General features: G+C 37.9%; 2 protein-coding genes across 4 annotated transcripts in view; one reads left to right on the forward strand and one right to left on the reverse strand.

The window, feature by feature from the left end:
* On the reverse strand, window positions 1-15,018 carry LOC138319601 (threonine aspartase 1-like). The gene is made up of 13 exons (XM_069262750.1): window positions 14,889-15,018; window positions 14,027-14,094; window positions 13,007-13,075; window positions 12,528-12,648; window positions 8,218-8,306; window positions 4,471-4,564; window positions 2,929-3,032; window positions 2,193-2,348; window positions 2,012-2,090; window positions 1,533-1,657; window positions 1,064-1,139; window positions 668-741; window positions 1-137 (listed from the first exon to the last, which is right to left on the reverse strand). Exons 1-13 carry the CDS (start codon window positions 14,917-14,919, stop codon window positions 57-59), a joined length of 1,167 nt encoding a protein of 388 aa, XP_069118851.1. The 5' UTR covers window positions 14,920-15,018; the 3' UTR covers window positions 1-56.
* LOC138318053 (protein transport protein Sec23A-like) overlaps window positions 14,990-25,104 on the forward strand; it is a 15,385-nt gene continuing 5,270 nt past the window's right edge. For all 3 annotated transcript variants that reach the window (XM_069260107.1, XM_069260108.1, XM_069260109.1), the window contains exons 1-17: window positions 14,990-15,096; window positions 15,925-16,152; window positions 16,394-16,451; window positions 16,685-16,771; window positions 17,123-17,200; window positions 17,470-17,628; window positions 17,904-17,995; window positions 18,149-18,293; window positions 18,685-18,843; window positions 19,322-19,437; window positions 19,664-19,787; window positions 20,060-20,230; window positions 21,864-21,970; window positions 22,166-22,319; window positions 23,756-23,907; window positions 24,172-24,259; window positions 24,678-24,764. In XM_069260107.1, the coding sequence (XP_069116208.1) occupies window positions 15,932-16,152; window positions 16,394-16,451; window positions 16,685-16,771; window positions 17,123-17,200; window positions 17,470-17,628; window positions 17,904-17,995; window positions 18,149-18,293; window positions 18,685-18,843; window positions 19,322-19,437; window positions 19,664-19,787; window positions 20,060-20,230; window positions 21,864-21,970; window positions 22,166-22,319; window positions 23,756-23,907; window positions 24,172-24,259; window positions 24,678-24,764 (1,998 nt within the window). In that variant the 5' untranslated portion in view covers window positions 14,990-15,096; window positions 15,925-15,931. The remainder of the gene's footprint in view (window positions 15,097-15,924; window positions 16,153-16,393; window positions 16,452-16,684; window positions 16,772-17,122; window positions 17,201-17,469; window positions 17,629-17,903; window positions 17,996-18,148; window positions 18,294-18,684; window positions 18,844-19,321; window positions 19,438-19,663; window positions 19,788-20,059; window positions 20,231-21,863; window positions 21,971-22,165; window positions 22,320-23,755; window positions 23,908-24,171; window positions 24,260-24,677; window positions 24,765-25,104) is intronic.

Consider the following 25,104-nt stretch of genomic DNA (forward strand, 5'->3'; position numbering starts at 1 on the left):
TTTAGAAAAGTCTACTTATGTGTTTATTATATCTCCTCTAATGGCAAACCATATTGTCACGATACAGAAAAGACTTTTCCCTCCATTTTAAACGATTTCCCTGCTTCACTGTTCTCTGGAAGTCGAGACACCAGTACCTTGAATAGAAAAGGGAACATTTTCGTAATTCAACTTCTTCAGTTACCCACATTAATTAGCCTATGGTCTGATAGGGTATTACCGAAATATAGTGGAGCTTAGACACCAGGTTTTCAAGGGTGGTATTTCAGTATCATTTTAAAATAGTCTGAATTTATAGATAAACCGAAAAATTACACCATGTATAAATAATCTTTTATTTATTTTGTATTATGTGCTTTATTTTTCAAAAAAAAAACCATTTTAAAGTTAAGTGTATAAGTAGTCAAAGAGCTTTATCATACGTGTATAATATTGCCATTTTGTATACAGTCCCATCCATACTTTGTTTAGAGCTACCAAAACAACATCGGTAAAGAACCACTACCTTCAATTAGGTAGTCCCACCTTCCGGTGATTGTGACGTCCTAATTTGATAGGTTTTTACGTCACAATCACCCAAAGGTGGGACTAATTAAACTTAGCCCACCTTGCTATCTCAAAACCCCTGTATTCAGATAGATTTCACCATATTGATCAAATTTCCTACCTTTGGTTTGTTCCTTTGGCCATCCCAGTATCCAATACACATACTATCTGTTGTGTGACCCCAAATCACCTCCACTGGAAATTAAACAATTTACATTGATGAAATATACATAACTGTTCACAGGTAATTTTTGCAAGGGAGTTCTATACCTGATTATGATGAATTTCACTGTTATTAAGCAGCTATTAATTATAAACAATCAAAGGTTAATGTTTCATAAGATGATTTAATATAATGTTTAAATATAAAGCTAACTATGTGTACCTAGACATTCTAAGTTCCATCTACATGTAGTAGGAAATCAGTTACACCAATAGCTTGTTGTTTGGTATGAATATCTGCAGGATTTTTAAATTCTTAAAGCTAGATCTCCAACTAGAAAATTTCTAAACCTACACATCATGGCTGATTCCTCATCTTTGTCCAGTCTCAGAGCGAGCACTCCTCCCAGCTTCTGTTGGATTCCTGCTAAGTAAACAAAGCTGATTCTACAACACACAACAGACAGTGTAGCTATGTAGTTCTGTCATTTCTCTTAGTTAACAATTCAAACATTAGAACATCTACATACAAGGAACAGTACTACCCTCCAAAAAAGCAATGTGGAAAGTATTAAACAAACTCAAATTAACTTAGTTCATTGATGAGCAGAAAACATATAAAAAATGTCACTGCTTGTCCTTCTTTTGTCTACCGCTTTTCACCCAAAATATTTATCCTATTTATTGAAATGTGGACCTGGTATTTCTAAAAATGGAAACACTGAGTCAATATGCTAATTTTGACCTCCATATGACAGTGTACTAAGGAGTATTAGCCAATGAGAATATAAGAAATCATAGCATATCTAAATATACATTGACATATAAAAGTTACCTAAGAAATGATCCCTGAAGGCCATACTGACTCCTAGACTACCACTTTCCTGTGTCTGTACACACTCAGCACATTTCTGGGCGAATAGGGTCCGCATCAGGTGCTCCCCACTTCCTGTCGGCCCACATGTACCAAAATTCATAAAGGAGTAAATGTAAGAATGAAAGAATAATACAAAAGAAAGTCCCCTTATTTCTCAATCTGTTTGCTTTCAACTTTGTTCTGAAAATCATTGATGTATGCAAGACAAGAATAATGAAAAGAATAACTTAAATAATCACTCAATCACATATTTAAGTAAAAAGACCTATCTGATCTCTCTCTGTGTTACCTGTACTCCCATAACATGAGAGTCGACTGGTCAGCCGTTTTTCTTTATTGGATGTTATTTTGCTGACTGTTGACATGACGTAATGTTTCAAAAGTGTCTTGTCGTGCTGTATCACTAACATTGTTGGAGTTTGTTACCTGATGTTGTGATAGCTACTCCAGTCTTTTTATCAGATTTCCAGTTATGTGCCCAGCATCCTGCACCATACATCGCTGCCTGCAAAACAAATGTTTGTGATAAAACCCTCTTTAATTGTTTAAAAGGTGTTTATTTGTCTAATTCCTAACTCAAGACAAATGCACAGAGACTAACACTTACAGGGCCAAGTCTACCCGAATGTTTGAGTGAGATGCCTCCACTTGATACAGCAGCTGATATGTTTCCATCTGTATCCATGGCAATGGCTCCCACAGTATCCTGGACACCTTGGATGATACAAGGATGTGTTGTGTCCCCCTCCTGCTCACCTCTAGCCTGAAAAATTTAGATTGTTTACTAAAAGGATGTACATCTCTGAGATGTTCAAATTATTCTGTATCAAACTTTTTTATCACAGTATTGGAAACTGAAGTTTGTACAATTGTAGAAAAGGGACTAATTCATGTACCACCTGATACCCCATTTTAAACTACTATTATCTTCAGTGCTGATGGAATGCAACTGTCTGTAATCTTCCCTCTGAAATGACGATAGCATGAAATATTTCTGCTTTCCGCACCATTCCATCACCAATAAATGTCTGTGTGCTATTTTTTCAGCTTTAGTCAATCTAAGATACCTATTTGACATAATATGTGATTTTTACAGGAATTTCGCAGCTTTGACCCTATACACAGCAATAATTTTCGAAACCATTCTCTGATATGAATGAAGGTTTGCAAATTTGACCAAATGTTTTTCTTAGAAAAAATTGCATCTAAGCTTAATCAAATATTTGCTTTGAAAGTTTTACTTCTACATGTACATTTGTATTTATATTATTAGATTAAAAAAAAAAAATCTCCTTCAACTGAACTTGATCTTGCACAATTCTACAAACGCTATAAAGATTTACTTTAGGTGAATCTCCTGTCTGCCATTTTGCCCTTTTTCTTTTCATCCTTTCCTCGTGTTGATCTAGTTTCCTTTTGTGTGAGTCATAAGTTTTTAATGAGGCATCTGAAAAATATCAAAACCAACCTGCTATATAAACTACTTATACAAATCACGGGCAGAGCTTACAATATCATTGTACATAACAGTAATCTAGTAATATTAAATCATGAATATTTTCATATGAGAAAATTTTTTAACTATTAATGAATACATGTATTAATTTTCATATTTGTTACAATCAAAATTTCTCAGTGTATATGAAGGCCGTATCCAAAGTTTTAAAAAAAAAATATTTGAAATCCAAACGTTTTTTCTTTTTTTTTTTTTTAAATATTTTGTAAGAAAACAAACACGAAAGCCTCAATCTGTCTATAAAGGCAACCTGACTATAGTGACTGATTTCTGTCTTCCCTTCAGCGGTTGTTATAGACAGGTTTGACTGTACATTATGTGGAAAATGAACTTTTGAATAAAATGATATTATTTCAGACAGTAAAGCACAATTGTAATGAAACCAAGAAAGAAAACATGTACAGAATGTTTACATACAAATGAAAGGGTCATTGTAGGAGAATAAAAACAATACTTTATATCCATGAATTCATTAATTGTAAAAAAAAAATCTTAAATCATGTTTTACTGTCATCTAGTACACCTGCAATGTAGAACACAGGTCATATAGTCTAGTATATTAAACCAGAGTCACTTTGTGGTGAAGCCAATAATGTCTTCTAGAAGGAGCTTGTGACAACCAAAATGTAGAGCAACCAAGATCCTAGTCCAACACCATCCACAGAAATTAATGTAAAGTGTATTGCTTTATAATACAACCAAAACAGCACTGCCTGTTCTGTTTCTCACATTTTCAGAAACATGAATGACTAAGTGGGGAGTGAATTGAACAACTATGCATGTTACATCTTCACAACTATGCATGCTACATCTTCATGGCCGTTGATCTATACTGTAATCTGAACTGTAGGATAAGTCTGAGTTTTGCCTTTTCCATGATTAAGGTTTCTTTCAGGACCATTTAATTCCAAGGCTTCTACTCTCGATAATAGATATACTGTATGCCATAATTAGCCCCCAGGGGGCTTAAAAAATTATAACATTTATAACTTTCCTTTCATATACATTATTACATTGTGATTCAATGTGACTTGCAAGTTCATGTACATGTAATAAAGAATACAATGCTAATGTTTTAAAATCACACAGTTGTAAAACATCGTAAAATCCATGGAATGGGGGCCGTTTATGTAACTTAAACTCCTCCAGAAGAGGGGAAGGGTGTTTATAGTGGAAAGGGTGCAAATTACGGCAAATATGATTTATATGCTACCTAGTGTATATATACATGTATATCCGCATCCGTATATATAGCATTTATAGTGGAAAGGGTGCTAATTACGGCAAATACGGTTTATATGCTACCCAGTATATATACATGTATATCCTCATCCGTAGATCATAATTACTGGTATTACTTTATGTGTACCTGTTTTCAACAGCTTCCTGTCGACCACTTCTACTCCATTGTCCTTGGCCCATTTACTTGCTCCATCACCAACTAGTACACTGTTGAAGTAAAACTATGCATTTATAAAACAAATTAGAAGAAGAGTTGTTTCACTTGAGATATAAGAACATTTTCTTGGGTCCCAAATGGTCAAGTTCAACATGATCTATATCTGTGTGTATGTGTGTGGCTGTAGGGACAATATTTTGTTCCTTGTGTAGTTGTAATATGCAGGTTTGACTGTAAAACAAGAGGCCCAGAGGGCCTGTATCGCTCACCTGGTTTGTAATGCCAAGTAATGTTCTGAATACAGGTTCATTGTTTCTTTTCTGAAGGAATTTTAATATTAACCTCTAAATCCCCTATTGGGCCCCACCCCTCCTGCCCCCAGGGGGTCAGAGCAAAAGTTCTGTTCTCCTTCCCCCAAGGATGTTTATGGCCAAATGTGGTCACAATTCAAGCAAAACTCTAGGACAAGTAGCGATTTATAGGATTTACCTCTATTTCCCCTATTGGGCCCAACCCGTCCTGCCCCCGGGGGGCCAGAGCCAAAATTTATACAAGTTCTGTTCCCCTTCCCCCAAGGATGTTTGTGGCCAAATTTGGTTACATCCCATGCAGAACTCTATGACTAGTAGCGATTTAAAGGATTTACCTCTATTTCCTCTATTGGGCCCCACCTCTACTGCTCCCAGGGTGTCAGAGCCAAAATTTATACAAGTTCTGTTCCCCTTCCACCCAGGGTGTTTGTGGCCAAATTTGGTTACAATACGTACAGAACTCTATGACTAGTAGCGATTTAAAGGATTTACCTCTATTTCCCCTATTGGGCCCCGCCCCTCCTGCCCACGGGGGATCAGAGCCAAAATTTATACAAGTTCTGGTCCCCTTCCCCCAAGGATGTTTGTGGTTAATTTTGGTTACAATCCATGCAGAACTCTAGGACAAGTAGCGATTTAAAGGATTTACCTCTATTTCCCCTATTGGGCCCCGCCCCTCCTGCCCCTGGGGGATCAGAGCCAAAATTTATACAAGTTCTGTTCCCCTTCCCCCAAGGATGTTTATGGCCAAATTTGGTTACAATCCATGCAGAACTCTAGGACAAATACCGATTTATAGGATTTACCTATAATTCCCCTATTGGGCCCCGCCCCTCCTGCCCCCCAGGACCAGTGCCAAAATTTAAACAAACTCAGTTCTTATTCTCCCAAGGATATTTCTGGCCAAATTTGTTTACATTCCATGCAGAACAATATGACTAGTAGCGATTTAAAGGATTTACCTCTATTTCCCCTATTGGGCCCCACCCCTCCAGCCCCGGGGGGCCAGAGCCAAAATGTATACAAGTTCTGTTTCCCTTCCCCCAAGGATGTTTGTGGCCAAATTTGGTTACAATCCATGCAGAACTCTAGGACAAATACCGATTTATAGGATTTACCTATAATTCCCCTATTGGGCCCCGCCCCTCCTGCCCCCAGGACCAGTGCCAAAATTTAAACAAACTCAGTTCTATTCTCCCAAGGATATTTCTGGCCAAATTTGTTTACATTCCATGCAGAACAATATGACTAGTAGCGATTTAAAGGATTTTACCTCTATTTCCCCTATTGGGCCCCACCCCTCCAGCCCCTGGGGGGCCAGAGCCAAAATTTATACAAGTTCTGTTCCCTTCCCCCAAGGATGTTTTTGGCCAAATTTGGTTACATTCCATCAGAACTCTATGACTAGTAGCGATTTAAAGGATTTACCTCTATTTCCCCTATTGGGCCCCGCCCCTCCTGCCCCCGGGGGGTCAGAGCCAAAATTTATACAAGTTCTGTTCCCCTTCCCCCAAGGATGTTTGTGGCTAATTTTGGTTACAATCCATAGAGAACTCTAGGACGATTTAAAGGATTTATTGGACCCCGATGTTTTTAAAGAATGCAGAACTCAGGGACAAAGTACCTCTATTTCCCCTATTGGGCCCCGCCCCTCCTGCCCCCTGGGGGGGGTCAGAGCCAAAATTTATACAAGTTCTGTTCCCCTTCCCCCAATGATGCAAGGATGTTTGTGGCCAAATTTGGTTACAATCCATGCAGAACTCTATGACTAGTAGCGATTTAAAGGAAATTTTGTTAGCAATACATACAGAACTCTATGACTAGTAGCGATTTAAAGGATTTACCTCTATTTCCCCTATTGGGCCCCGCCCCCTCCTGCCCGGGGGGATCAGAGCCAAAATTTATACAAGTTCTGATGTCCCCTTCCCCCAAGGATGTTTGTGGTTAATTTTGGTTACAATCCATGCAGAACTCTAGGACAAGTAGCGATTTAAAGGATTTACCTCTATTTCCCCTATTGGGGCCCCACCCCTCCTGCCCCTGGGGGATCAGAGCCAAAATTTATACAAGTTCTGTTCCCCTTCCCCCAAGGATGTTTATGGCCAAATTTGGTTACAATCCATGCAGAACTCTAGGACAAATACCGATTTATAGGATTTACCTATAATTCCCTCTATTGGGGGCCCCGCCCCTCCTGCCCCCCAGGACCAGTGCCAAAATTTAAACAAACTCAGTTCTTATTCTCCCAAGGATATTTCGTGGTTAAATTTGGTTTACAATCCATGCAGAACTCTATGACTAGTAGCGATTTAAAGGATTTACCTCTATTTCCCCTATTGGGCCCCACCCCTCCCTTGCCCCTGGGGGGCCAGAGCCAAAATTGTATACAAGTTCTGTTCCCCTTCTCCCCAAGGATTTTATGGCCAATTTGGTTACAATCCATGCAGAACTCTAGGACAAATACCGATTTTATAGGATTTACCTATAATTCCTCTATTGGGCCCCCGCCCCTCCTGCCCCGATGGACCACGTGTGCCAAAATTTAAACAAACTCAGTTCTTATTCTCCCAAGGATATTTCTGGCCAAATTTGTTTACATTCCATGCAGAACAATATGACTAGTAGCGATTTAAAGGATTTTACCTCTATTTCCCCTATTGGGCCCCACCCCTCCCAGCCCCGGGGGGGCCAGAGCCAAAATTTATACAAGTTCTGTTCCCCTTCCCCCAAGGATGTTTTTTGGCCAAATTTGGTTACATTCCATTCAGAAACTCTATGACTAGTAGCGATTTAAAGGATTTACCTCTATTTCCCCTATTGGGCCCCGCCCCTCCTGCCCCCGGGGGGTCAGAGCCAAAATTTATACAAGTTCTGTTCCCCCTCCCCCAAGGATGTTTGTGGCTAATTTTGGTTTACAATCCATAGAGAACTCTAGGACAAGTAACGATTTAAAGAATTTACCTCTATTTCCCCTATTGGGCCCCGCCACTCCTGCCCCCGGGGGGTCAGAGCCAAAATTTTATACAAGTTCTGTTCCCCTTCCCCAAATGATGCTTGTGGCAAAATTTGGTTACAATCCATGCAGAACTCTATGACTAGTAGCGATTTAAAGGAAATGTTGACGGACCCCGGACGGACTGTAAGCGACAACGCCAGGTGAGCTAATGAAGGCCATTAGTGAAGGTGAAGTAAAACTATTATATAAAATAGTAACACAAATGTAATTCTTTCAGACCCAAATATTTTCAAAATAGTACACATTGCTCTATAGCAGATACTGTCTTAATAAAATCAAGCTATATGGTGTTGAAAAACATGGATAATGCAAGATTTCAAATATCTCCCTTAAGGACTTATACTCAATTCCATACAACATATGGACATACCGGTAATTATATATACAAACCTTGAGAGGTATTCTTCCCAGAGACACAAACATTCCTTTCTGCTGCACCCCAAGTAATGATCTGGCCACCAAAACAGGATTCTTCACACCTGAAATATTCAATAACCGTACATGTATCATTTGTATTGATGTTGACTCCAGTATATACCTTAAAACAGCTACAAATTATACCATATAACACGCTGCTCCATTATACCTGTAACACAGCTGACCCCTCATTATACCTGTTACACCTGACCCCTCCATTATACCTGTAACACAGCCTGACCCCCTCAGCTGACCTTGTATACCTGTACACACCTAACCTCCATTATACCTTTCTGACCTCCTCCATTATACCTGTAACACACCTGACACCTCCATTATGTTATAACACACCTGACCCACCCTGTATACCTGTACACAGCTGACCCCTCCATTATACCTGTAACACACCTGACCCCTCCACCCACCTGACCCCTCCATTATACCTGTAACACACCTGACACCTCCATTTACCTTGTAACACCCTGACCCTCCATTATACCTGACCCTGACACCTCCATAATACCTGTATACCTGTTACACACCTGACACCTCCATTATACCTGTAAACACAGCTGGACACCCTCAGTTATCCTGTAACACACCTGACCCTTGCCATTATACCTGTAACACACTCTGACACCTCCAATATACCTGTAACACTACCTGACCCCTCCATTATACCTGTAACACACCCTGACCCCCATCCATTATACCTGAAACACAGCTGACACCTCCATTATACCTGTAACACAACTGACCCAGTCCAATACTACCTGTAACACAATTGACACCTCCATTACACCTGTAACACACCTGACCCCTCCATCATACCTGTAACACACCTGACACTTCCATTATTACCTGTAACACACCCTGACCCTTCCATTATACCTGTAACACAGCTGACCACACCATATATATAACCTGTAACACAGCTGACCCTCCATTATACCAGTAACACCACCTGACCCATCCATTATACCTGTAACACAACTGAACACCTCCATTACACCTGTAACACACCTGACCCCTCCATTATACCTGTAACACACCTGACACCTCCATTATACCTGTAACACAGCTGACCCCTCCATTATACCTGTAACACACCTGACCCCTCCATTATACCTGTAACACACCTGACACCTCCATTATACCTGTAACACACCTGACACCTCCATTATACCAGTAACACACCTGACCCATCCATTATACCTGTAACCACACCTGACACCTCCATTATACCTGACAACACAGCCTGTAAACACCCTGACTCCTCATTATACTTTAACACCACCCAACACCTCCCATATATACCTGGAAACACACCTGACACCCTCCATTATACCTGTAACACACCTGACACCTCCATTATACCTGTAACACACCTGACACCTCCATTATACCTGTAACACACCTGACACCTCCATTATACCTGTAACACACCTGACCCCTCCATTATACCTGTAACACAACTGACACCTCCATTATACCTGTAACACACCTGACCCCTCCATTATACCTGTAACACAGCTGACCACACCATTATACCTGTAACACAGCTGACCCCTCCATTATACCTGTAACACACCTGACCCATCCATTATACCTGTAACACAACTGACACCTCCATTATACCTGTAACACACCTGACCCCTCCATTATACCTGTAACACACCTGACCCCTCCATTATACCTGTAACACAACTGACACCTCCATTATACCTGTAACACACCTGACCCCTCCATTATACCTGTAACACACCTGACACCTCCATTATACCTGTAACACACCTGACACCCTTAGATATACCTGTAACACCTGGCACCTCCATTACACCCTTTAACCACCCCTCCAGCTATACCTGTATACCTGTAACACACCTGACACCTGCCATTATACCTGTAACACAGCTGACCCCTCCATTATACCTTTAACACACCTGACACCACACCTCTCCATTATACCTGTAACACACTGACACCTATCCATTATACCTGTAACACACGCCAACCCCTCCATTTTACCTGTAACACACCTGACCTCATATTATACCTGTAACAAACCTGACACCTTCCATTATACCTGTGAAAACACACCTGACCCCTCCATTATACCTGTAACACACGCGACCACTCCATTATACTGTAACACAACTGACACCTCCATTATACCTGTAACACAACTGACACCCTCCATTCTACCTGTAACCCACCCCACCCCTTCCATTTATACCTGTAACACAACCTGACGACCAACATTCCATTACACCTGTAACACACCAACCCAGCTGACCCCTCCATCATACCGTGTTACATACCTGACACATCCCATTACACCGCTAAACACAACACAACCATTACCATACCTGTAACACACAGCTGACACCCTCCATTATACCTGTAACACACCTGACCCATCTATTATACTGTAACACAAACTGACACCTCCATTATACCTTGTAACACAGCTGACCCCTCCATTATACCTGTAACACACCTGACCTATCCATTATACCTGTAACACAACTGACACCTCCATTATACCTGTAACACAGCTGACCCCTCCATTATACCTCGTAACACACCTGACCCCCTCTATTATACCTGTAACACAGGATCCTGACCCATCCATTATAACCTGTAACACAACTGACACCTCCATTATAACCTGTAACACACCCAACCCTACCCTTTCCATTATACCAGTAACCACAATTGAGTACCCTCCATTACACCTGTTAACACACGCCTGACCCCCTCCATCATACCTGTAGCACACTGACACTTCCATTACACCTTGTAACACACACAACCCTTCCATTATACCTGTAACACACAAGTCTGACCCAGACACCTACATTATACTGTAACACACCAGACCCTCCATTATACCTGTAACAACAACTGAACCTGTAAAACACCTGACACCCTCCATTATACCTGTAACACAACTGACCTATCCTGACCTGTAACACACACTGACACCCTCCATTATAACTGTACCACTGCTGACCCCTGTATGACCTGAACTCCTGACCATTATACCTGTAACACAGCTGACCCCTCCAATTTACCTGTAAACACAACTGACCCTCCATTATACCTGTAACACAATTGGACCACCACCCCTGACCCTCCATTATACCTGTAACACACCTGACACCCTCCATTATACCTGTAACACACCTGACCCCATCCATTATACCTGTAACACACCTGACACCCCTCCATTATACCTGGTAACACACCTGACATTCTCCATTATACTGTAACACAGCTGACCCCTCCATTATACCTGTAACACACTGACACCTCCATTATACCTGTAACACACCTGACACCTCCATTATATACTGTAACACACCTGACACCTCCATTATACCTGTAACACACACCCCTCCATTAAACCTGTAACACACCTGACACCTCCATTATACCTGTAACACACCTGACACCTCCATTATACCTGTAACACACTCTGACCCTCCATTATAATACCTGTAACACACCTGACACTCCTATACCTGTAACACACCTGACACCTCCATTATACCTGTAACACACTTGACCCTCCATTATACCTGTAACACACCCAACCCTTCCATTATACCTGTAACACACCTGACACCTCCATTATATACCTGTAACACACCTGACACCTCCATTACACCTGTAACACACTGACCCCTCCATCACACCTGTAACACACCTGACACTTCCATTACACCTGTAACACACCCAACCCTTCCATTATACCTGTAACACACCTGACACCTCCATATATACCTGTAACACACCTGACACCTCCATCACACCTGTAACACACCTGACCCCTCCATCATACCTGTAACCACCTGACACTTCCATTACACCTGTAACACACCCAACCCCTCCATTATACCTGTAACACACCTGACACCTCCATTATACCTGTAACCCAGCTGACCCCTCCATTATACCTGTAACACAGCTGACCACAACATTACCTGTAACACACTGACACCCAACATTATACCTGTAAACACAGCTAACCCCTCCATTTATACCTGTAACCACCTGACACCTCCATTATACCTGTAACACACCTGACTCCTCCATTATACCTGTAACACAGCTGACCACACCATTATACCTGTTAACACACCACCCGACCCCTCTATTATATCTGTAACACACCCGACCCCTCCATTATATCTGTAACACAGCCGACCCCTCCATTATACCTGTAACACAGCTTACCCATCCATTATACCTGTAACACAACCGACCCTACATTATACCTGTAACACATCCGACTCCTCCATACACCAGTGAACTGCCTTCCATTATACTGGCATCACACTCTACTTCCCCGTCCAAGTTCAGACTGGACCCGGTTCCTGCATTAGTTATAGTACAATTCTGAAAATAGCAAAATTTATGTGTCATTCATTGCTTAGAAATTATAGAACAAAATTATATATACTAGTGTTTCAATCAATTTAGTGAGATAGGATCAAAGTTCGGAATATGACTAACTATTTTTATAGCTCAGGTTTCACAAATTCATAGAATTTTCAAGATTTTATAAGACATTAGATGATGATATTCAATGAATGTTTTGTTTGCTACATTCTCAGAAAATCTTCGATAATCTATTAGTTCTTTGAAAATGCATTGAATTTGAAATTTTTGTAATTGGAATAACAGCTATGATTGCTTTAAAATAACATTAAATGGAAAGGCATTGTATTGCATTGTTAGATAATTTCCCACCAACCTCAAGGGAGATAACTGCAGCACAAACAGCTTCCAATGATGAGTCTCCACTTGCCAATAACCTATGTGCCTTTAAAATCAAATAAAATAAAAAAAAAAGTCCAACAACATTCTATAATCATGTACCTACATGTAATTTTAATAATGTACATATCACATAGATTGGCATCATAAGTAATTGCCCTTTACCCTTATTTTATTAAAACTTTGTTCACAAAATTGAGCACTGATATGTGAAGCAGGCCTTAAGCTTGTTTTCCTCAAACTTCTCCAAATACAGGTTGAATGCTGTTGATCACTCAAGATTATATGCAGGGTAGTATCAGATATAGGGTAGGACTAAGGAGAATGAGATGCTTTCCAACATTTAAATGAAAGGAATGAGACAACTGGTTTGCCCATCTGACCGTGCATCTTTGGCATTTATAATGCTTCATTGAGATAGCACTATAAAAAGGACAAGAGTTCCACTGTAACAATAGACACAACTCAAATATACCACAGCCTCCCAAAATATAGAAATATTCATACACATAATATAATGCATACAGAGGAGGCTGTCCTTAAATAACCTTAGCTGTTAATAGGAAGTTAAGCCCAACCAACCAACTAAACACAATAAGGTTATAGGATGGATTTTTAAAAGAAATGGATTATGTTGTTATAATGTTTTATTAGTATAATATCTTTATTACTTTAAGGTAATCAGAGGTCAAGGTGGCCAAGTGGTTAAGGTATTCCCACTGATCATCATTCCCCCTCCATGGTCATGTCCGAGTTGCAATTTCAAAACACATGCAGTTGCAAACAAGGCACTGCATGAGTTAAAGAGGTTAAAAGTGATCCAATTTACTGGTACCTATTTTGTTACCTTGCTATCAGTTTGAGAAATCAATCAGATTATCTTGAAAGGTAATGTGTCATTTGAACATGCTCTTAAATTTGAACCTTAAAATCTGAAACTTTTTTTGAAAACAAAATACCAGAGACTTACAAGGTAGAATATATCATAACTATCTACCTGAGAACATGCTTCAGCACAGGCTTTTTTGTACTCTGGCTCCCGATCTTTGGAATGATATCCAGCACCTGGTGATAATTAATTTACACATATCATTCAATTAATTATGACAAAATATAGATTAATAACAATTACAATACCAATCAGTGAATTTAAGCCCTAGCTTATGTACATGTATGTGCCATATGGTTGATTTCCATAGCTAGATGGGGCCCATTTAAGATGATCCATGCAGTACGTTCTGTCTTTAATTATAACAATGAAGAGAGGATATAGACAATTAAGTTTAATTTCTGTGTCAAGAGGTGAACATGCCTGATTGCATTTAATTTATAATAATACCGGGTATAATTTGGAGGGTTATGACAAATTAATGTGATACTATTTGTTAAAACTTAATTATTTTCTTCTTGATCTGAGTGCTGATCATGAGTTCAAATATTTCGAGTTGGAGCTCGAGGCGACAATATTTAAAATTATGATTTTTTAATATTATGAACAAAAACTGTAATAAAACTCTATACAACGAAAAATATGGGTGTTAGATAGTAAACTAAAGAAGGAGTTTTCAAAAAATATTTCGGGTGGGGGCATATGCACCTCTGCCAACATGCATATGTGCATGTATTAAAATGTAATGACAGGCCTCCATTGTATACATTTGAAATGACCCGTCCCTATTTGATACAAATAGCCTAATCAGCTTAAAGAGTCTAGTCCCAGTGGTGGTTTTAGTTTGTGTTTGACACTTCGAATTCTTTGACACATTGTCGTTGTCTGACACTCAAGACATAAGCTTATAATTGTCGAAATTTCTCTGAAATGAAATGTTAACAAGGTAGCAACAATATATGATGCTCACCTGCATGAACAGCAATGAAACTTCTGGTCATGTTTCACCATAAACAAAACACACGTGTGTTGTAAAAGGTCAATATGCTGAACCGGAAGGGAATTCCCATCAAAATGTATGACGTCAATTGCAGTGCATTGTGGGAAACGTACGTGGCATTTACTTCGTTTGACAAACCAGCACACTTACATCAACGTCAAAATTAACACCGCTGGAAGTAAGTATATCATTATATATTAATATATTTTATTACTTACGGATTGCTTCTATACGTCGCCATAATTTTGGAGCACATATAAGATACGGGTTGGCTGAAAACGCCGAGAATCCATACCGGCTTTCGACATATGATCAGTTGTCAAACTGTGTGATAAGACAAGTGAAGTTTTGTTATTTATAAATATCGATAAATATTGGTGAACAACGACATCATTAACAATGAGAGGTGATACGTACATAAAGTAAGTAACTGACTGTGTATCACTAGAAAACGTTCAAGGAATATAACCATTCTACGTGTTTGTATTTTAATTTTGAAGCAAGGCAAGGGGGGGGGGGGGCGGGGGGGGAGGGGGGGGGGGGGGGGGGGGGTGGGGCAACCTGGGGGGGGGGGGGGGGCAAATCTGGGCAGGCAACTTGACATTTCTGTACCATGGCCATCGTCCAGAGATTAATGGATATGACCATGACATTTCCATTTCTGTTCCATCGTCCAAAGATTTGTTATAAGGATCATGAGAGACTGTCGGGGATATGACCATGACATTTCTGTCCCATCATCCAGAGATTCGTTACGAGGATCATAAGTTATAAATATAACGTTCTTGGATAAAGATAACAAACATTTTTAGTAAGAAGTTCATATATGCGTCAATATGTTTTTGTTAATTGACAAAGAACTATTACCCCCCCCCCCCCCCCCCCCACCTTCCGAAAAGGTGCATTGTATAAAGATGAAATTAAATTGGTGATGATTTGAATATAAATTCCTGGATGATACGGTTAGACCTAAATACTAAATTTGAAATGCATTTTCTAACCCCAGCGCCAAAATGGCGACATATCAAGAGTTCATACAACAGAATGAGGACAGAGATGGAGTACGGTTCAGCTGGAATGTTTGGCCATCTAGCAGACTGGAGGCTACAAGAATGGTAGCTCCCTTGGGATGTCTGTATACACCAATCAAAGAGCGAGCAGAATTGCCTCCTGTCCTGTACGACCCTGTGCTTTGCACCAGACCCACATGCCGGGCAGTTCTCAATCCTTTCTGGTGAGCAAATACCTATCATTAAAGGAGAGTCAAAATCAACATTTATTGTAGAACTTTAAAGAGTCCGCTTTATTGAGTAAAAATGTGTCAAGTTAGGTCATAACTTTATTGAAATGCATGATAATAAAAATTATGCAAACATGAATTTTGAATGATGCATTTTCATGAGATTAATGGGTTTAATATTTGTCCAATAGTTGTCAAATGAAAGTTCATAATTTTTTCTCATTCTTTTTGGCAGTCAAGTGGATTACAGAGCAAAAATATGGGCTTGTAACTTCTGTTACCAGAGGAATCCGGTAAGTCATTTAATCACAATCCAAGATAAAAATCTCTAATATTTTCCTCAAAATATAATTTGTAAAAATGACATAATTGGAATGCATAATGAAAAACTTGGCAGCAACACTAAAAATTGTCTAATTCTTCCTCAAAGGAAAAAAAAAATGAAGAAATTACCTGGCAATGCATACAATGATATTCTGTTACTAATAATTTGTATGAATAACTTTTTAGTGTTTTCTCTATACAGTTTCCACCTCAGTATGCTGCTATCTCAGAACAACATCAACCAGCAGAGATCATACCTCAATTCTCATCTATAGAGTATACCATCACAGTAAGTAGTAAACCTGTGTTTTCAATCAATACGCAGATTTAATAAAAACATTGAATTGCCATTATTCTGTAGATGTTAACTTAATTATGTTTTGAAAAAATGCTAATCATGTATCTTATCATCTAGGTATTAGTGTGTAAAGGATCAATTTTACTTTGTATACATTGTACTGGACAATGAATTTTTTTTTGTAATATTCGGACAAAGGCCTACACTTGTATATAGATATACAATACTTGAAATACAATAAGATATATACATTTTAGAGAAATTGTCACTTTCAGCAACATACATTTGTATACTTCATTATATCTGATCATCTAGATCAATAATGTATAAATTGTATTGTAGAGAGCAACATGCCACCCTCCAGTCTATCTGATCGTACTGGACACATGTATGGATGAAGAAGACCTTCAAGCAGTCAAGGTTTGCCTTTTAGTTGTTTGTTCTACTACAGTTGTGAAATTAAAATTCTACTACAGTTTCACTGTAGTATTCTGGTAAATTTTGGAAATTAAGTTTTAAAATTGAAAAAAAAGAAGATATTTAGGACAAGCTCAAATGTAAACAAGATATTGGAAAGAAAGTTTGATATGCATTAGAAATGATAAAAAATTAACAAAACCCTTACAGATACATGTCATCTACCATAATACATAGGTTGTGTCTACTGAAGATTTTTTCCTATTAACCAGGAGTCTCTTCAAATGTCACTGAGTTTGCTGCCTCCAAATGCACTGATTGGTCTCATCACATTTGGGAAAATGGTCCAGGTGCATGAGTTAGGATGTGAAGGATGTTCTAAAAGTTATGTGTTCAGAGGGACAAAGGATCTTTCTGCAAAACAAATACAGGTAAATCTTGATTGGTGTTTTAGCACATAGATATTGTATTTATGTGCTGTATGAAACAGCACATAAATTCAAAATTGAATAAATTAGTGTAAGAATGTTACAAAATTAATCCATATGATATTACAAACTGACGTGGTAGAGAATACATTTTGCATTTTTATTATAACAGGCACAGTAATGTGGGGTTTCATATATTTTCTAAAGTCATAATTAAGGAATTTATTTGATGTGTTTGAATGTGTATCTTTAGATTAATAGTTATTGTGTCTGCACAGGAAATGCTGGGTATAGGTAAAGGCCATGCACCACAGCAGCCTAAGGGACCACATAACCCACAGCAGCAGCAGCAACAATTGCCCTCTAACAGGTAAGACTGACAGTCTTTGAAAGAATATAAATAATGGGAGTTCAAAATGATTACCTTTTGTTGTCTTAGGTAACTGATATGTTTTCGTTCATTCGCTTTAATGATTCTAGAAAAAAATGTCCTTATCATTTTTGGGTTCTAATTTGTTTCAAGGTTTCTACAACCTGTACACAAGTGTGATATGAGTCTGACAGATCTTCTGGGAGAATTACAACGAGACCCCTGGCCAGTAGCTCAAGGAAAACGACCCCTCCGATCGACCGGTGTCGCTCTGTCAATTGCTGTGGGCTTACTAGAGGTTTGTAGATGTTTGTTGCTACTTTAATATTGATTTTAAAGCGATTCCTAGAAATCATTACAACAAAATTTTATAATAATTATTAAAGGTAATTTCATCATTTCTTAAAACTAATGCTTTTGTAGTTGTAAAATTTCATAGAATTATGTTCCATATTAGACGTAGTAGACAATTTGACATCATACTCTCCTTGTGAACATCTGCATTTGTGTATATTATATAAATATTTACTGGATATGTAGACTGTTAGATCAATAAAATATGTCCCATTAAACATGACCCGATTTCATCGATAACAACACATTTTCTTATCATCCTAATTAAGTATTGTACATGTTTTCCTTTTATTGCAGTGTACATATATATAATGTCTCCATCCTATATATTTCAGTGTACGTTCCCTAACACCGGAGCCAGAATCATGTTGTTTTTAGGTGGACCCTGTACCCAGGGACCAGGAATGGTGGTCGGAGATGAACTCAAGTTTCCGATCAGGTCTCACCATGTTATTGAGAAGGACAACTGCAAGTACATGAAGAAGGCTATGAAGGTATGACATCAATGGATATTAGTAAAGGTCGAAAGCAAACCTGCTTGAATTGATTATGTTGTATAAATCTTGTGTAATTCAAAAATCCCCGTAAGGGATACAGTCCAGTACATTTGTTACCAAAACATTACACAATCATATTTTATGCTAAATTACATGTCACTTACTGATCAAGGTAAAAGTTCAAACATCAGTTCTTTTTTGAGAGAAAATATGATAAATTTGAAGTTTAAATATGAACTATTGCATAGAGGTACATTCAAACATGTCTATATAACTACCCATGTGATTAAGAAAAATAGTCGTGTTTCATTGAAATAGAACTCATTCATAGAGGTACATTACATATAAGTCAAGATTGTTGTCATAATTCATACACATATGAAAATATAAGTCAAGTTGTGATGAAAAAGGACATTTGATATCTTGGAGAAAATTCTGTGTCTGAGGGTACATTTGTATTATATCTGTTTTATAGCACTATGAAGCACTGGCCAATAGAGCAGCTAACAATGGTCATGTGGTAGATGTGTTCTCCTGTGCTCTGGACCAGACGGGGTTATACGAGATAAAGTTCTGTCCTCGATACACATGGTAAGCAACAAAAGGCTCTTGAAAGTTTTATGCATTCTTTAATAGAATTTCTTCTTTAAAACATGTTTTAATTGTAATCTTTGTAGCAACTTCATATCATTAAAAGGATGGTCTCATTCAAATTACTGAGATTAGGTTATACATGATTATTGTTTCAAAAACAGACTGATTTTCTATGAGATGAGCCTTCAAATACAGTAATTCAAATTGAAACTATTAATTTTAGTGGCCATATGGTGATGGGAGATTCTTTCAACACATCACTCTTCAAACAAACCTTTCAAAGAGTCTTCTCTAAAGATGGACAAGGAGAGTTCAAAATGGCATTTGGTGCAACAGTGGAAGTCAAGGTAAGGAATTATAGAATCTTACACTTATCTGTCAATTGGACAGGAACATCTTAACTGAGTGTAAGGCTTTGGCAGACCAGAACAAGGCTTGATTATTTTTCTTCCATTGGATTTTGATCGTACCATCACACTAAGAAAATTGTGTCAATAAACAAATCAACTAAACCTGTAGATCAACTAAACATTCATTTGTGTTGATGTATTAAGAGTAAGAAATGTCAAGGAGTATCTGATTCAACATAACGGAAGAAATATTTTGTTTTTCTTTACAGACTTCGAGAGAGTTGAAGGTATCTGGTGCGATTGGTCCATGTGTATCCCTGGGTGTAAAGGGACCTGCTGTGTCCGACACAGAGCTAGGTCTGGGTGGAACCTGTCAGTGGAAGTTGTGTGGTCTCTATCCCAGTACCACTCTGGCCTACTTCTTTGAAGTGGTTAACCAGGTAATTAGTATTTCTATAACAGTCATAGGAAATCATCAAATAAAGCCTCTGAAAAAGTTTTGTTAGAAAGGGTTAGGTACCGTAAAAACTTGTATAATTTGCGCACCAGTGTAATTTGCGCAGTACTTTTTAGGGCTGAAAATGCTGAAAAAAATCTACTATCAGTATATTTTGCGCATCAAAAACGATGTCCAGGGAGTCCCAAAATCAATGTATGAAGGTGACAATTTCAATGCAAAATATTCCCCTGAAATGCTTGAAAACTTGCACAAAGAAGTGTTGTATTAAGAAGAAATAACATATTAAAACCGCATCGTGTTTGTTTTCTTTTATTGGCCACCTTAACTGAAACTAAAATATCTTGCAGATGTCTGAAACATCGGTGGTCCGGTCCGCGGTACTTCGTGCACATGTCAATGTTTTTAGATATTACACATGAATAGTTATCAGGAACATTTAAAAAGATTTGAAACTATTTGTTTAAAATTGTCACAATAAGTAATTAGTGTGTTTGAGATCACTAACAATCAACAGCAATCGGCTAGCGGATACGTATGTTAGCTTGCAACAATCACATTGCGAGTAAACTCACTACCTGTACGTTACCAGATCCAAGCTGATGGCTAATAATATTTATAAATACGGTTGAATATGTCACTAACCTTGTAGCTTGTTAATTCAGCAGTAATAAAATTGCAAACCACTTATTAAAAGTCCTAAATATAGGTCAGTTTAGGCATCTTATAAATCCCATGTGTGTTTTGACTTTTTGCACACGGCTACCTAAGGTTTCATGTGCAAAGCTGATGGCTAATTATATTTATTGATACGGTTGAATATGTCACTAACCTTGTAGCTTGTTAATTCTGCAGTAATAAAATTGCAAACCACTTATTAAAAGTCCTAAATATAGGTCAGTTTAGGCATCTTATAAATCCCATGTGTGTTTTGACTTTTTGCACATGGCCTGCAGCTGGGGTATACGTATGTTTGTGTATACACACACACTCTCTCTACAGACTTTCTCTACAGCCTCTCTCCCCTAAAAAAATACAGGTAAACTAGATTGACCCAGCCAAAGTCACTGATTGTGGCTGTCCCATTATACTACGAGGTGCACAGGGTATACATCTCTTGCGGTCAGTAGAAGCCATGCTCTCAGTCAGTCGCCATTGAATTCTCATGGCAAATGGAAACAAGACAATGTGATCATAACTTAACACTTTAATTAGCCTTAGATAATCCACTTTAATAGGTGAGGCATTGTTTTTACAATCTTTGATACCTTTTATCATATAAAATGGCTACCATACACCGAGCGGTACCTCAACATTCATAGATCGTCAGCCCCTCAGAATGGACAGATTTTTTCCCCGTAAAATTTTTGAATCTCCTCTATCAATATAATTTGCGCACCCCCAACTTCAAATTTTATTTTTGCACAGAAAAAGTGCGCAAATTACACAAGTTTTTACGGTATGTTGGTGATGTATCATGAAATTGAACTTGTACCTGGGTACATATATATTGCAAAACATTATGATACTTAGTAAAATATATTATAACTAGAAAGGATTTTCTTATAATAACAGAAGATGTATTGGTTATTTTGCATATTCTCCTTATTTTACAGCATAATGCCCCTATACCGCAAGGTGGACGAGGCTACATACAATTTATCACACAGTATCAACACTCCAGTGGTCAGCGGAGGGTCAGAGTGACCACTCTGGCTAGGAAGTAAGTACAGTACATACCACGTGTTCCTGCAACAGGTTAAATAATCAAGATTTCTCATTAAATTGGTTGAATTGTAACAAACTGTAATATTTCTGACAATGTGTATTTTTCTGACCTTCATTAATGTTGTCATAGTGTATTTAATGTATTTTAAGATGTTAACACAACTTTGACTCTGACTTTTCTCCTCCACAGTTGGGCTGATGCCAGTACGAATATCCAGCATATATCAGCTGGGTTTGACCAGGAGGCTGCAGCAGTACTGATGGCCAGAATAGCAGTGTTCCGAGCTGAGACGGACGATGGTCCAGATGTACTGAGATGGCTTGACAGAATGCTGATCAGACTGGTAAGGAACCTATAGTATAAGCTATAAACATGATGATAGTACAAATAAAGCAAATACATGTAGTCAAGATTATAGTACTTTCCCTTTATTTAAAACAGTAAACACTACATACTACCAAAAGCTGTTTACCTCAGGGTTGTGAATATGAAACCCATGTGGGGCAGTTTCCAGATACTGACTGCTGGTTGATGGTTTTACTCCTGGTACTCTGACTTTCTTTCACCATCTAAACCTTAAAGGTAGGTTTCGCCCAATGAAATATAAAGACTACGAAATTGAAATTTATCCTATACATAGATATAATCTTCAGATCATTTTCAATGCATACAGCGAACAATATGGGTGGTCAGTTACCTAGCTTGACCAGGAAAATACTCCTCTAAAAATAGAGCGAATTCAAGCTTTACATAGAACATGACGTATTTTTTCCAAAACGAGGCCGCAGCAACATACAGAAGCGTGCAACAAAATGTCAGATAGAAGTGACAGTCTTGCCACGGCATGTTTAGTTAAAAAACATCAACAACAAATCGAAGTGCGAGGGACTGTTTATACATATCATATAATCTAAAACACTTCATGTTACTTACATATGCTCGCTAACTTTGTACACCAAATATACATGTAGTTAGTCTGCGGCTGTTTGTGCGCTGGCATATGTGTTGAAATTTAACTCGCCATGTTCAATGCCGTTACACGAGTCCCAACAGATCCCGGCAAGTTCCGCTTGAGATGTGGCTTCTGTTTCTTTTATTGCTACATGGCATTTCTGAATTTAATTCCCTATAGATATCCAAGGGTGCTACCGAATCCATTATAATTTCCTCCACTTTGTTGCCGATTCAGATATATTTTTTTCATCGCACACACTTTCGTTCAGCCATTTTGTTTACTTTTAGTGCGTGACAATGCGCATGCGCCAAACTTCGATAACACAATCCATCGCAGCTTCATTTGCATATTATTTTGTCTGACGGACACCGTAATAAATCAAGGATTTCCTTCAATTTTGTATTCAAGACACATTTGTTCAATCTCAAACACATAAAGAAATTAAATTGAGATATTTTAGTATGTTTTTTCATCTTTTCTTCCGCTTCTCGCATTTCACAAAAAAATATTTATTTGGTTGGGCGAAACCTACCTTTAACTGATCCTAGCTGTTAAAAGGACTTAAAACTTATCAATCAAGGATTGATTTACATAGTAAAATCTTCTGGAAATCTTGTTAAATTCTGTCCATGTATAAAACGATTTAGCAAGATTTTAATATTTAGTGCATGTGTATAAATGTCAGATAGCCTATTTTAGTATAGACAGTATTGCAGTTACGAACGAAGTTAATAAGAAATGTATATAAATGTCATATAAAACATAATGTAATTTCTTTCTTATCACTTCTGCTATTTTATTCATGTCTCTTGTTTCTCTTCCAGTGTCAAAAGTTTGGAGATTACCATAAAGATGATCCAAATTCCTTCCGGTTCTCAGAAAACTTTTCTCTTTACCCACAATTTATGTTCCATTTACGAAGATCACAGTTTTTACAAGTTTTCAACAACAGCCCCGATGAAACCTCATATTACAGGTAAGATTTGTTTGTTTCATGAAAATAATCCTGATTCACCATTACTGAATTTGATCTAGGAATAAGATGAACCTTATTGCTGACAGTAGAAACATTAACCAATGCTTGTAAAAGGTGCTATGTAAGCTTATATTCTGTTTTTGGATAACTTCTGAATTGGTGCTGGGGCTTTATTAAATTCTGTATTAAAGATATATGATAACTGTTCCAGAATGGTTCTATCACCAAACAAGGCTGATTAACTTTTGTTGACTCTATTTCCAGACACATGTTGAATGCAGAAGATCTGACTCAGTCACTGATCATGATACAGCCTATATTATATGCCTACTCTTTCAGTGGCACGCCTGAGGTTTGTACATCATTTATTTTCTTGACACATCATGTATGAACCACACAAGTTTCTATTCCCTGTTCTGAAGTAGGGGGGTATATAGTGTTACCTATGACTGTACTGCCCCATCCCTAACATGTCCCATTCAGATTTTACAAGGAGATGTGATCAATAATGTCTAGACATTTTTAGTTTCTTTTTACATATACAGTATATACAACAGAATGTTGCTAAAGTAAAGCTGAAGTTGAAATAACTAAGAGCTGATTTTATATTTTCATTTGAATTTAATTTATCATACATGTAATTATAATTGCTATAAAGCAATTCAAAGTTGTGTACTTAATGATATACAGATACATGTTTATTAATTGTAACTGTTAAAATAAGTATATTACATATTTACTAAGTGTATGTTGACTATCTGTACTTGTAGCCAGTACTACTAGACACAAGCAGTATACAGGCTGACAGAATTCTATTGATGGACACATTCTTCCATATAGTTATATACCACGGAGAGGTAAGATCTAGATTAACTTAGAAATAGTATACATATCAATAGGAAATTTTCAAGAACCAGTAAAACTCAATATAATATTTAGGAAAGAATTCATTTTTTGGAGTTTAAACCCTTTGGCTGGATTAAAAAAGAAATCAGTAACTCTATCTTCTCTCCAAAGGTTTAAAATGTGCTGGAAAGAGATGTATACATATTGTACAATGTACTTTCACTTGAAAGAGGAAAATATTTTGTTAAGAAATTTAGAGCTAAATTTTGATATGTGGACATAAGAGTGAGGATAAATGCATACATGGAATCTTATGGGTTAAAATCATTCAAGCTTAAATTTCCATACTGT

This window comes from Argopecten irradians, chromosome 3, assembly GCF_041381155.1.
Source record: "Argopecten irradians isolate NY chromosome 3, Ai_NY, whole genome shotgun sequence".
NCBI lineage: Eukaryota > Metazoa > Mollusca > Bivalvia > Pectinida > Pectinidae > Argopecten > Argopecten irradians.